The sequence below is a fragment of the Nomascus leucogenys genome, chromosome 2, assembly GCF_006542625.1.
Source record: "Nomascus leucogenys isolate Asia chromosome 2, Asia_NLE_v1, whole genome shotgun sequence".
Taxonomy (NCBI): domain Eukaryota; kingdom Metazoa; phylum Chordata; class Mammalia; order Primates; family Hylobatidae; genus Nomascus; species Nomascus leucogenys.
This window is the reverse complement of record NC_044382.1, coordinates 156,066,231-156,079,535: the sequence shown is the minus strand read 5'-3', so window position 1 is coordinate 156,079,535 and position 13,305 is coordinate 156,066,231. Positions and strand designations below refer to the sequence as shown.

General features: G+C 59.8%; 1 protein-coding gene across 6 annotated transcripts in view; it reads right to left on the bottom strand.

The window, feature by feature from the left end:
* Positions 1–2,676: 2,676 nt before the first annotated feature.
* Positions 2,677–13,305, bottom strand: part of TCF25 (transcription factor 25) — a 41,083-nt gene continuing 30,454 nt past the window's right edge. For 2 of the 6 annotated variants that reach the window (XM_030820988.1, XM_030821003.1), the window contains 6 exons: positions 12,089–12,176; positions 11,175–11,333; positions 9,984–10,074; positions 8,975–9,054; positions 5,931–6,003; positions 5,191–5,495 (listed from right to left, as the gene is read on the bottom strand). In XM_030820988.1, coding sequence (XP_030676848.1) covers positions 5,337–5,495; positions 5,931–6,003; positions 8,975–9,054; positions 9,984–10,074; positions 11,175–11,333; positions 12,089–12,176 — 650 coding nt within the window. In that variant the 3' untranslated portion in view covers positions 5,191–5,336. Of the gene's footprint in view, positions 3,189–3,771; positions 3,923–5,190; positions 5,496–5,930; positions 6,004–8,974; positions 9,161–9,983; positions 10,075–11,174; positions 11,334–12,088; positions 12,177–13,305 lie in introns of those variants that run through there. The other 4 variants (XR_004032024.1, XR_004032025.1, XR_004032027.1 and 1 more) reach the window with 4 other exon arrangements.

Genomic DNA, 13,305 nt, shown 5'->3' with positions numbered 1-13,305 from the left:
GGTCAGGAGTTCGAGACCAGCCTGGCTAATATGGTGAAACCCTGTCTCTACTAAAAATACAAAAATTAGCCAGGTGTGGTGGCGGGAGCCTATAGTCCCAGCTACTTGGGGGGCTGAGGCAGAATTGCTTGAACCCAGGAGGCGGAGGTTGCAGTGAGCCGAGATCACACCACTGCACACCAGCCTGGGAAACAGAGATTCAGTCTCAAAAATATATATATATATTATTTTTATGTATTTGAGACACAGTTTCACTCTGTCGCCCAGGCTGGAGTGTAGTGGTGCATTCTTGGCTCACTGCAACCTCTGCCTCCTGGGTTCAAATAGTACTCATGACTCAGCCTCCCAAGTAGCTGGGACTACAGCACCCACTACCACACCTGGCTATTTTTTGTATTTTTTGTAGAGATGGGGTTTCACCATGTTGACCAGGCTGGTCTTGAACTCCTGACCTCAGGTAATCCGTCCGCCTCAGCCTCCCAAAATGCTGAGATTACAGGGGTGAGCCCCCACACCCCGTCTGCTTTAAATGTCTCTTGGAGTGCAGTGGCATGATCTCGGGTCACTGTAGCCTCTGCCTACCGGGTTCAAGCAATTCTCATACCTCAGCCTCCTGCGTAGCTGAGACTACAGGTGCGTGCCACCACGCCCAGCAAATTTTTGTATTTTTTTAGTAGAGACGGGGTTTCACCATGTTGGCCAGGATGGTCTTGATCTCCTGACCTCGTGATCCTCCCGCCTCAGCCTACCAAAGTGCTGGGATTACAGGCGTGAGCCACCGCGCCTGGCCCTAATTTTTAAATTGAGGTACAACATACATAAAAATGTACCAATGATAAATATGCAAGTTGAGGGATGACAAACCTGAACCAGCCACATAAACAGCACCAGACCAACAGACACAGCCCACCCAGAATGGCCCCAGCGAGCCGCTGCCGGCCCATCTGGCCCATCACGTGAATGGTGTCCCAGTTCACTCTCTCTGGCTGAGATTCGCCCATGCCGGTGGCTGCAATCCTCTGCCTCAGACTGTGGTGTCCACGGCGTGAACAGACGACGTGGCATCTGGGTGGCTCCAGACTATCAACGATACCATCTGATGGACACAGGTGCATCTGTGGAGTGCCACCCGGGGACATGGGCAGGGACCTATCTTCAGCTTTGGGAGACTTGGTCAAACCACCTTCAAATAGGCACACCTGTTTCTGGTAGCACATGCAGCCCCAGGCTGCTGAGAGGAGAGAGCGCACCCTGCCCACACCACCACAGGACCTGGTGTCCAGCCGCAGCCACGCAGCCTCGGCCTCAGCCCAGCCTTTTGCCTCCCGTGACCTTTGCCCCCTCACGCTGTGCTTCCAGCATAAGCACAGGGGAGAGAAGGGTCCTGGGGCGTGAGGAGGCCGAGCCTGCCTGGGGAAGGAAGACGGCTCCACTGGTGTGAGGGCCGTGGCTGTGTCCCTGCCCCAGGAGCCCCCGACGTCCACAGCACCTCACAGTCCCAGACCCCGCTCACCTCTGGCCATGAGCCGGTGAGCAGCCCCTGCCCCGAGCGCTGTGTCCTTGCATTTCAGGGATGTTCTTGTTTGCAGCTCCCCAATGAGGCCTTTGAGATGTACGGCGGTTAACGCCAGCCTCCACTGCTACGCCCCAGCCCGGGACTTCAAAGGTCATGAGAATTGGGCAGCCTTTTTCCTGCCAAGATGCAGCTGGAGGGCATCGGAAGTGGGGTGACCCTGCCACAGGACTCCCACTGTGGTTTCTCACTGGATGTGCCTGCCAGGGCTTCGTGGGAAGGAGATGAGGCACAGCTGAGCTGGAAAAAGTCAACTTTTTGATGCGTTATGGTCATGGGGGAGATAAATTAGCCTCGGGATGATCTGTGATTAAATGAAATCCTACAGCTAATCACATCTCAATTTTGATCTCTTCGTGCCCCTGGAAACACTGCGTGTTGAGTGGCCGGAAGACACGTGCAGCTGGCCCATCCGCTCACCAGGGTCCCCCCTACAGGCAGAGGCACCGTTCCCGCAGAGCACTTTCCACCCAGGTGTTTCTGGACCAGTGACCCACGAGGAGAATGAACACAGACGCCTTCCTGCGTTTATTCAGTGTCTGGCATCCAGGGCCTGCAACACACACACGTGCACACACACAGGCATGCACACACACAAATGTGCACACACACACACAATGTGCACCCACACACGTGCGCACATACAAATGTGCACCCACACACCCACACACGTTTACCCACACATGCGCAGACACAAATGTGCACCATATGCGCGCGCACACACACCACACACACAAATGTGCACCCACACACATACACACACACACACAAATGTGCACCCACCCACACAGGCACACACACAGGCACACACACAAATGTGCACCCACCCACACACATACACACACACACACACAAATGTGCACCCACCCACACAGGCACACACACACACACACACAAATGTACACCCACCCACACACACACGCAAGCGCAGACGCATCTGCTCAATGCGTGCCCGAGGGCTGCGAGGTGAAACATCTCGGTGGCCCAGGGAGTGGCCTGTCCAGCCGATGCCACAGACACGGAGGTGGGGTCACCGCCGGAGCAACGGTCCCACCGTGGTGGGCTCCAGTACAGCTCCCCAGGACAGCCGGACCCACGGCTGGTCTCAGCCCTTGGCTCAGGGGCCATTTCCTTTGAACCTGGGGGTGGGGGTGTGGGAGGTGGCAAGCAGGGTTTCTCGTGGGCCCCCCGTGGTGCCTGCATTGAAGACTGGGGGGTTCCGGCTCGGTGGAAACGGGCCCAGCGGGTAGCCACGCTGCCTATGGGCACCCAGGAGCCACATGTGCCTTGGCCTCTCGCTGGGCTGAGCAGGGCCAAAGGAGGAAGCAGCATCCAGCATTCCCCACACGCATGGCAGAGGCTTCCTTTGAAGGTGTCCTTCAAAGCAGTCTTTCAGATCTCACGGTCATTAGAAAAAGGCTCAGCTGCAGGTCATGACAGAAACCCCAGCACCACTGCCAAAGCATCAGTGATCCAGCCACCTCTCAGCACAGCAGGCCTGCGCTCAGCCTCTGCTGCACTGTCCCTGGAACACCGGCTCATCTCTGACTCCCAACCGTAGGGCGGCTGCTGCAGCTCTAAACATCACATCCCCACTTGGGTGGACTCAAGGCATCTGGAATGGAAGAGGCAGGGGACCCGGCTCTCCTTGCTTGCCTGTCATTTTCAGAGAAAAGACCGTGAAGACTCTAGCAGACCCCCCATCTCGATGGCTGGAGCTCACCACGGACCACCCTGGCTGTGGAGGGTGGGGACCTACGGCAGACTGCGGTTATCCCGACCATCTTCCCTGGAGCTGAGTGCAGATCCCCCATGGAAAAAGGGTTGGGTGGGACACCGGGAGGCCCAGCCTGCGCTCCCCACAGGCTCCTGCTGACCACAAACATCGTTCACTCACTGCAGAGAGGAACGAGGCCGCAGCACCAACTCCCCACCCCCACGATGTCTTCCTGCAGAGCGTGGGGCTGTCACAGCTGGGACCTCAGGGCACCGCTCCTAGAAACGGCCAGCACAGGGCCAGGGCTGCACCCTCAGGCCCGCGTCTGAGGTGGGCACACGTGGCTCAGCCCTCAGGCCGACTCTCGTCATGGACAGTGGGGCCCTCTCATCCTGGGGAGGGTCCTGCGCCCTAAACTCCCGCCCAGGAAATGCTGAGCAGAGTAAGGAGACACCAGGAACTGCCAAAAGGATGAACTCACAGGCCTCGGGGAACCCCAGGTTAGAGGATTACACAGTGATGGGCTTTCTGGGAGGTGGGTCCACGGACCAGTACCTAGCTGGGGCTGGAACGTGTTTCCTGCCACACTGGCCGCCCTAGAGCCTTGGGCAGCCCCTCCTGCCTGCTGCCTCCTAAGGGTAAAAGATTAGGGCGGTGAGGGGTGCCAGGGGACAGGACCCCTGCTGCAGCCCTAACACCTTGGTGTTCTCATCCTTCCAGAACCACGCTGGCTTCTGATGCTGTCTGGCTACAGCCTCCACCCCTCCTGCAGCTGCAGCACCGTGGGACCGTGCGATGCACAGGTTCTGTGCAGCATCAGTCAACTGTGCCAGGACCTGCTCCAGCTAAGCCCTCCCCCCAGGCTGGGATCTTGGTCCGAGTGGCCCATTCACCCTCAGACCGACTGTACCCTGATCTTTGCTACATGGGCCCTCAGAGCTTCCCTGGGCACTTTTCTCTGCAAAACATGCTTCTGGGGCTTCGCCTTCAATTCTGGGCACTGCCCTCAAGTTCGCTAATAAAATTATTTTGGCTGAGCCGGGTGCGGCGGCTCACGGCTGTCACCCCAGCACTGTGGGAGGCCGGGCGCAGCGCTCACGGCTGTGACCCCAGCGCTGTGGGAGGCCAGGCGCAGCGGCTCACGGCTGTGACCCCAGCGCTGTGGGAGGCCGGGCGCAGCGGCTCACGGCTGTGACCCCAGCACTGTGGGAGGCCGGGCGCAGCGGCTCACGGCTGTGACCCCAGCACTGTGGGAGGCCAAGGCGGGCAGATCACAAGGGCAAGAGAGGGAGAGACCATCCTGGCCAACATGGTGGAACCCCGTCTCTACTAAAAATACAAACATTATCCGGGCGTGGTGGCGGATGCCTGTAGCCCCAGCTACTCGGGAGGCTGAGGCAGGAGAATGGCGTGAATCCAGGAGGTGGAGGTTGCAGTGAGCTGAGATTGTGCCACTGCACTCCAGCCTGCTGACAGAGCGACACTCTGTCTCAAAAAAAAAAAAAAAAAAAAAAAAAAAATTATTTTGTCAGATTCAACAGATGGCGGCACCCAGCCATAGGACCCCAACATATCCACCCCACTTGCTTGGAGGAACAAGACTGAAGGCCGGCTGTGTCTGATCCACCCCTGCCCCGAGACCCTCTACCAACAAGGCGAACTCCAGAGCAAGTTCAAGGAGGACGTGCACCCAGGGCCTTGGCATTCAGCAGGGACCTGCACTGAAGACCCCGTGGGGCCCCTTCTCAACCCGTGCCCAGATTCTGGGAGCACGGGAAGCATGTGGTCTGGGCCCCACCTCACCCACAGGCAACTGGGAGGAGAATGGACTGAGCGTGATTCGAATCCGAGGGCACGGGACGGCGCTCAGTGCCTGGGAAAGGAGAACGTGCGGAGAGCAGAGCGTGACCCATTTACATTTATAGGAGAAACAGTGGACCAGGTAGCGACACAGTCAGCACCCCTACTTCAGGCAACTGGCCGACTCCGACCAGCACAGAAATCAGGAACATCATCGTACGGCTTTTCGGTCACCTCTGCGGACGCTCAGTCCCACTCCCCCTCCCCGTCAGCGTCGTCCTCGTGCGGCGCCTCCAGGTCGTTGAGGTGGAAGTTGGCCATCATGTCGCGTACAGCCAGCATCAGCCTGTTCAGGCCCTGGTTGCGGTTCAGACCCCCGGCCACTCCTTCCTCGGGCCTCTCCCCCTGCAGATTTGGGACACGCCTGAGCAGGGGGCTGTATGTGCTGGGACTAGGGGCCCAGGGCCCAAGCAGGAAGGCACCGTGGAGCCTGAGGTTGCCCTTGCCCCAGCACCAGGCCCTGAACCCTCCCCTCCCCAGGTCCCTGTGAGAAGAGGAAGCTCTCAAAACCAAATGTTGCGTCTAGACCAAGCCAGGCACAGAGAGTGGGATCAAGCTGGGCTGACTCAAGGCCCTGCATCTGCTACCATCTGGGCAGGCCCCAATTTCCCCGGCAGAACGGGCACCCCGCTGGCACAGTGCAGCCTTGGTCCTCCCCTGCTCCCTGTGCCAGCCGGCACAGTCCCGGTTCAAGGAGGGCTCGACATCCGCACGGAATGGATATGGAACGGATGTGCCCGCACCCACTGGGAGGCAGGGGCTGGGACGAGCCCCACCTACCTCCAGGGCATAGTTTGGCAACAGTGACCGGAAGAAGAGTGCAATTGTGTTTCCATGGCTGATGGGACTTAGCCTGAAAGAGAAAGTCAAGAAAAGTCGGAAATGACACCGAAATGAGACTTGTGGGACCCAACCCAGCTCACGGGGCTGCCTGCCAGCTGCCTCCCTCGCAGGGACACGGAGGGGCCGCCAGGGGGCAGAGCAGCAGCAGCTAAGCACAGGCCCTGGATTCCCTGGGGGGACCGTGAGGCTTCCTCATCAGCTCAGGGTGGGGTGTGGACAGCGGGAACAGGATGAGGGAGACCAACTCGGCTGAGGCAGGCATGGGGTCCGGAGCAAGGCTCCCACAGCCATCATCGGCCACTGCACAGCTGCCTTCCTTTTCAGAAAAGCTGCAGTTTCAATGTCTCCTTCAGCACCGAAGATTTGAGAGCACACACTCCTTATACGAAGGCAGAAGATTCCAGGGCCTGAGTTAAGCGGAGACTCTCACGGTGCAAAGGGCTACCGCAGCCCAGCTCTGAGCGGCCCAGGCCCAAGGAGCTCTAGGGAGGGCGAAAGCCTGGGGTCCACAGCGGAGGGAGGCAGCAAAGAACTGCGATTCCTCAATGCTACGACACCCTACCAGCAGGAAGAATCACGATGGCCACCGTGTGGGTGACGGGGCCTGAGTAAGGCAAGTACTTTCGAGCCCAGAAGGAAAGGTAAAAAGCCTCTCAATGACCCAGATTCTGAAAGCCAGACACACTGGCAACCTGGGAGTCAGCCCTCTTGCCCCGCAGCCCTGCTCTCCCGGCCTGGCCATGGGGCTTTTGTTCTCCCAACGTGCTGTGTGCTCTGCTCCCGGCACATCGTGACTGCTGTGGAACACGAGGACCCTCTCTCCCCTGAGCCTGGTGAGGGCACATTCATCCTCTCCAACTCAGCACAGCCACCATCCTTCCTCTGCGTCTCAGCACAGCCACCCCTTCTTCCTCCAAACAGCTTACTGGAGTTTTTTTTTTATTTTTGAGATGGAGTCACTCTGTCACCCAGGCTGGAGTGCAGTGGCGTGATCTCGGCTCACTGCAACCTCCTCCTTCCAGGTTCAAGTGATTCTCCTGCCTCAGCCTCCTGAGTAGCTGAGATTACAGGCACAACCCACCACGCCCAGCTAATTTTTTTTTTTTTTGAGACAGAGTCTTGCTCTGTCGCCAGGCTGGAGTGCAGTGGCGCGATCTCCACTCACTGCAACCTCTGCCTCCCGGGTTCAAACAATTTTCCTGCCTCAGCCTCCCAAGTAGCTGGGACTACAGGTGTGCGCCACCACGCCCAGCTAATTTTTTTGTATTTTAGTAGAGACAGGTTTTCAGCGCATTGGCCAGGCTGGTCTCGATCTCTTGACCTTGTGATTTGCCCACCTTGGCCTCTCAAACTGCTGGAATTACAGGTGTGAGTCACCACGCCCAGACGGCTAAGTTTTGTATTTTTAGTTGAGACAGGGTTTCGCCATGTTGGCCAGGCTGGTGCAGTTTTGATTTTATATTTATTTCTGGATTCTAAAATTAGTGTGTTTTACCCACTTCACTACACATCTGCTTCCATTGTGTCACCCGCACCTGCCACAGAGGCTGACACGCAAGCCCTCGAACATTCGATGGAGATGGGAAAGAACGTGGCCTGCAAACGCAGAGCTGTGACCCCCAAATAACATGCTCCACTCCTCCTCTCCCTTCCTGTGAGGGGAAGGACCCACTTAACCCTGCACCCCATCTCTCAGCATCTGGGTCGGAAGGAGGCCGCCAGTCCCTGTGAGCCCCAAAGCCCTGACCTCAGAGCTGCAGGAGAGAGCTGGGAGCTGGGAGCTGCGAGGTGGGAGCTGGGAGGTGGGAGCTGGGAGCTGGGAGGTGGGAGCTGGGAGCTGGGAGGTAGAGGTAGGAGGTAGGAGCTGGGAGCTGGGAGCTGGGAAGTGGGAGCTGGGAGCTGGGGTGGGAGCTGGGAGGTGGGAGAGGTGGAGGTGGGAGCTGGGAGCTGGGAGCTGCGAGGTGGGAGCTGGGGGAGCTGGGAAGTGGGAGCTGGGAGCTGGAGGTGGGAGCTGGGAGCTGGGAGGTGGGACCTGGAGAGCTGGGAGGTGGGAGCTGCGAGGTGGGAGCTGGGAGCTGGGAGGATGGGAACTGGGAGGTGGGAGGTGGGGTACTGGGAGCTGGGAGGTGGGAGCTGGGAGGTGGGAACTGGGAGCTGGGAGGTGGGAACTGGGAGCTGGGAGGTGGGAGTTAGGAGCTGGGAGCTGGGAGGTGGGAGCTGGGAACTGGGAGCTGGGAGGTGGGAGCTGGGAGGTGGGAGCTGGGAACTGGGAGCTGGGAGCTGGGAGGTGGGAGGTGGGAGGTAGGAGCTGGGAGCTGCGAGGTGGGAGCTGGGAGCTGGGAGGTGGGAGGTAGGAGCTGGGAGCTGCGAGGTGGGAGCTGGGAACTGGGAGGTGGGAACTGGGAACTGGGAGGTGGGAGGTGGGAGCTGGGAGCTGGGAGCTGGGAGCTGGGAGGTGGGAGCTGGGAGGTGGGAACTGGGAGCTGGGAGGTGGGAGGTGGGAGCTGGGAGGTGGGAGCTGGGAGCTGGGAGCTGGGAGCTGGGAGGTGGGAGCTGGGAGGTGGGAACTGGGAGTGGGAGGTGGGAGCTGGGAGGTGGGAGCTGGGAGCTGGAGGTGGGAGCTGGGAGGTGGGAGCTGGGAGGTGAGCTGGGAGGTGGGAGCTGGGAGTTGTGAGGTGGGAGCTGGGAGTTGGGAGGTGGGAGCTGGGAACTGGGAGCTGGGAGGTGGGAGGTACGAGCTGGGAGGTGGGAGGTGGGAGGTGGGAACTGGGAAGTGGGAGCTGGGAGCTGGGAGGTGGGAGCTGGGAGCTGGGAGCTGGGAGGTGGGAACTGGGAGGTGGGAGCTGGGAGGTGAGAACTGGGAGGAGGGGAGGAGGGAGGTGGGAGCTGGGAGGTGGGAACTGGGAGGTGGGGGGCGGGAGCTGGGAGGTGGGAGGAGGGAGGTGGGAGCTGGGAGGTGGGAACTGGAAGGAGGGAGGTACCTCTCTGGCCTGACGTAGGAGTAGATTGTGTCCGAAGGAGGCAGAGGGTCAAACCCCATCACAGACTGCGTGGTCACGTCCTTCAGAAAGGGACATAAAACGAAGATGCTACGGATGCTGCCAGGGGGCCTCTGCCTCTCCCAGCAGAGTCCTTCAGTCGACTCCAGCGTGGACTGGATGCATCTGCTGAGAGATAGCCACAGAGTCTGACAGAAACGGCTGTGCTTTTTGTACCAACGAGCTTTGGGTGAGGGTGGGACGGTCCTTCTGCCACCAGGACACTCACAGGAGTCGAGGCGAACCTGCGCAGCGTCTGCCCTGCACACCAGAGTGTGTGTGGTGGGGAAGGAAGGGGGTCATGTGCCGCTCACGCCTACCAACGTCCTCACGTGTCAGAAGCTCCCACTTCAGCGAATGCAGGCTACAAGGACCCTGAGCTGCCCTCGGGTTGCACAGTGCCACGTGCTGCCACTCTACTGAGGAGAGTCAGCAGCTCACAGCCCCAGACAAAGCCAGCCATGCCGGTCATAAGGGCCCGCAGAGCAGCTGAAGTTAAACCAGGAGGCACTAAGCTGTCCCCAGCGGAAGGCCAATGGTCCTGCGACCCACTGACTTGCTGGTTTTCTCACTGGTTCTATCTTATCCCTTAACAACAGTATAAAATCTTTAGGTTTTGGGATAGAAACAGCACCTCCAGCACAGGAGGCGTCAGAGCAGGACCACACCCTGTGACTACAGAGAATCCCCAGCAGCTGCACCACGCGCTCACGAGACCACGGATGGAGCAGCTCACCATGGTGCCTACTCAGCTTGTGCTCTGAGCCCCAAAGGATTTCTCTCTCAAAACAAGCATCCGGACCCTGGCTGCCAGGAAAGGAGGAGCCTTCTGCACTACCCCTGCCCCTGCCGTGGCAGGGCTGGGCTGGTGAGGGAGCCTGCACCACACACGCCTGCATGTGGACTGCCCGGAGCAGAAGGGACGTGCATGTGACCGGCGTTTCTCCCTTACCGGGGGCAGGGCAGCAACGGCTTCCTTGATCTCAGAGAGGATCACATGGCGGTGGATATTCCTGGGTGCACGCTGGTAGAGCACCTTCCGCCTAAGGCCGGGGAGAAACAAGGCACAGTAGATAAAGCACAGCAAAGGAAACGGTAACCGCCATGGCACCGCGGCCCCCACCCCCACCCAGCACGAGGCATCTCGCTGCCATCTCTGGTGGCTCCGAAAACTGTACACTTTACTCTCCAGCAGAGGCAGCATGGCTGGACCCTGGCCTGAGGCAGGGGAGCCTCTGGGGGCCAATCCCAGCCACATGGCCTGTGACTCAGCCTCTTCATCCGAAGAACAAGGACGACGGGAGCCGTGGCCAGTGGCTTCTTCTGGGAATTCACTGAGTTCATCTACATGAAGGGACACCTGGGTGTGTCACCACCGTCACTGCTGCGGCTACGCGCAGCCACTCGTCCCCACTGGAAATCACTCTCGGTCGGCAGTACAGGGAACAAAATGCTCCTGTCCATGAGAAATGTCTAGTCCAGTGGGGACAGCGGACACGCAGACAGGGCCCATGACTGCCAGCGGCTGGGGTACCGGCACCTCTTGGGCGCCCCCGGGCACAGCCTCACGTCCGCACACACAGACTTCACCGTGGAGATGCACATGGGCACCACTCCCACGCCGGCCTCGCTGAGCCTGGCCACACCGCCGCGCAGAGCCACGGTGCTGACGCACAGAACGAGCACAGGGCCAAGGGCACAGGCAAACGAGACAAGAACAGCAAGGGGCTGCCTGTCAGATGCAGCGTATCAGGGCATGAGCCTCCAAAGTGTTCACACGCAGGACAGGAGACTGTCTCATCTCTGCCAGGAGATTTCTTTACTCCCAAGATGCTGGTGTGAGAGACTCGTCATCATCTCAGCTCATGTGGAAACACCGCAAGACCAGAAGCCACCACTCCAGCCGGAGCAACCTGGGAACAGCAGCTGGGGACCCTGTGCTGATGACCACAGCTGCCTCCCAGGAAGCCTCTGGGACAGGCCAGGGACTGTGCGCTGTCTTGTAGGTTCCACACAGGCCCCACAGCAACGGAGGCCAAGCTGCTGACAGCCCTTCTCACCTCCCGAATTGGAGGCCCCCATGTCTGGGATGAGGGTCCCTGAGGAGGGGGCGTGGCAGGACTTGTGTCAACCCCTAGCTCACCGGTTCTCACAGGCTTCCACGGCTGGGTCCCCGGCGTCCACTGCCTGCAGAACCTCGTGGACGTTCTCCTCCAGCCAGCTCATGGTGGCTGGCTCCTTCCAGAGGAAGTGTGACCTCCCGAGGTACAGGCTCACCAGCTGGCTCAGGGCAGGCGGCTGGCTGGGGGAGAGCAAGGGCTGTGAGCAGAACCCCTCTTCAGGCCAGGGCCTGCCTCGAGGCTAGCACAGCCCCAGGGAAGGGCAGACGGAGGGTCCAGGGAGTGCCCTGTGGCCTGGAGTGAAAGGAGGCCCCTGGGCTGCTGGCCTGAGGGCGGGGGCTGGGGCACACAGGTATATGCCGTGAGCCTGTTGGGCACTGTTTATGTTCTTTAGGAAGCAGGACTGACGTCACAGAAATGTGAAAATGCACCCAGGGCAGGGCCATTTGTGTGCACACAGGGTGAGCCCTGGAGGCTACACTGGCTCCCGAGGGCCAAGGGAGGACCCCGTGGCGTGCACTTTCTCCTGTGTTTGCTTCCTCTTTATTTTGTTTTTTGAAACAGGGTCTCACCGTCACCCAGGCTGGAGTGCAGGGGCACAAACACAGCTCAATGCAGCTTTGACCTCCCAGGCACAAGCCAACCTCCCACTTTGGCCTCCCAAAAAGCTGAGATTACAGGCATGAGCTGCCGCGCCTGGCAGCCTCTTCATATGAGACTCGGTGTTAAGCTGGAAGCTGCTCACCTGTCCCACCTGGGCTTTTCCACAGATGGGGGCTCCAGAGCCCTCCCATGTCAAATGACAGTCCCCAAGGCCACCACAGCCCCTCCTGCTGCTGGGAGCAGGTCCCTCACGGCCTCTCAGGATGAGTGAAAACGGCCCCCACGCTCCGAACCCACAGGCACCCACAGACGGGCACCGCCAGCCACTCTTTACCTTATCTCAGCATTGGGTCCGAAGAAGCGGTGACTGGAAACGGTGGTGTCGGGCCGCACACTGCAGGACTCAAGCAGGGGCAGGAGGACTGCAGGGGAAGCGGAGGCTCTGTGGGGGCCCTCAGCACACACCCCAGCCACTCCCAGCCCCCGAGGTGGTAAGGGACACAGCAAGGTCCTTGTCACAGACACAGCTGTCCCACGGTGGAGAGTCTGCAGGGCCAGCGGCTTGCTTCTGGGTGGCATTCTGAGCTGCTGCTGCTGGCGTGCCCAGGGCCTGAGGCTGGGGGTCTCCTTCACACCAACCCCAAGGAGCCTCCCAGGGCCCATCTGCATCCAAGGGAGACTCACCCACCACCCTCCACAAACACGGGGTTGGGTTTTTTTTGAGACAGGGTCTCACTCTGTCGCTCAGGCTGGAGTGCATTGGTGCAATCTCAGCTCACTGAAACCTCCAACTCCCAGGCTCAAGCGATTCTCCTGCCTCAGCCTCCCGAGTAGCTGGGATTACAGGCACACACCACCACGCCCAGTCAATTTTTGTATTTTTGGTAGAGAAAAGGTTTCACCGTGTTGACGAGGCTGGTCTCAAACTCCTGACCTCAGGTGATCCACCTGCCTCGGCCTCCCAAAGTGCTGGGATTACAGGCGTAAGCCACCGTGCCTGGCTGGTTGGATGTTTTAATCACAAAGACTGGACCCCATGGCAGGCTGGTGGGAGCAGAGGCCACCTGTGCCCAGTGGAAGAGCCAGCACTGCAGGTTGAGGTCAGAGGCTGCCATGTGGGGGAATGGTCCCCGAGGTTAGAGCCTGCTCCACCCCCACGCCTGCAGTGATCTCCAGTGCTCTGGGATAAGTGGCAGCGGCTTCTTGGCAGCCCGCCTGCCTTCAAGGGAGGTGCTGACACTACAGCGTGGGAGACGGCAGCAGAGCTCTGCCACAAAGGACAGGGCCTCCCAGCCCTGTTCCCAGACACGGCTGCACCGGTGGAGCATATGGCCAGCTGCATTCAGCCCCAGAGGAGAACAGAGGTGCTTCTTAGACACAGGAGACGAAGCTTTTGGGGTCAGCGAGCAGACCGAGGCCTGGCCAGGCCCCTCTCGGGGGCACATTTCCGCCTGTGCTAGAAGATGCCCTAACCCCACGCCATGGGCCTCCACGGGGCCCAGACAGAGCCCTAGAAACCCCCAGAACCGCGGAAAGGATGCTGCTTCCAGG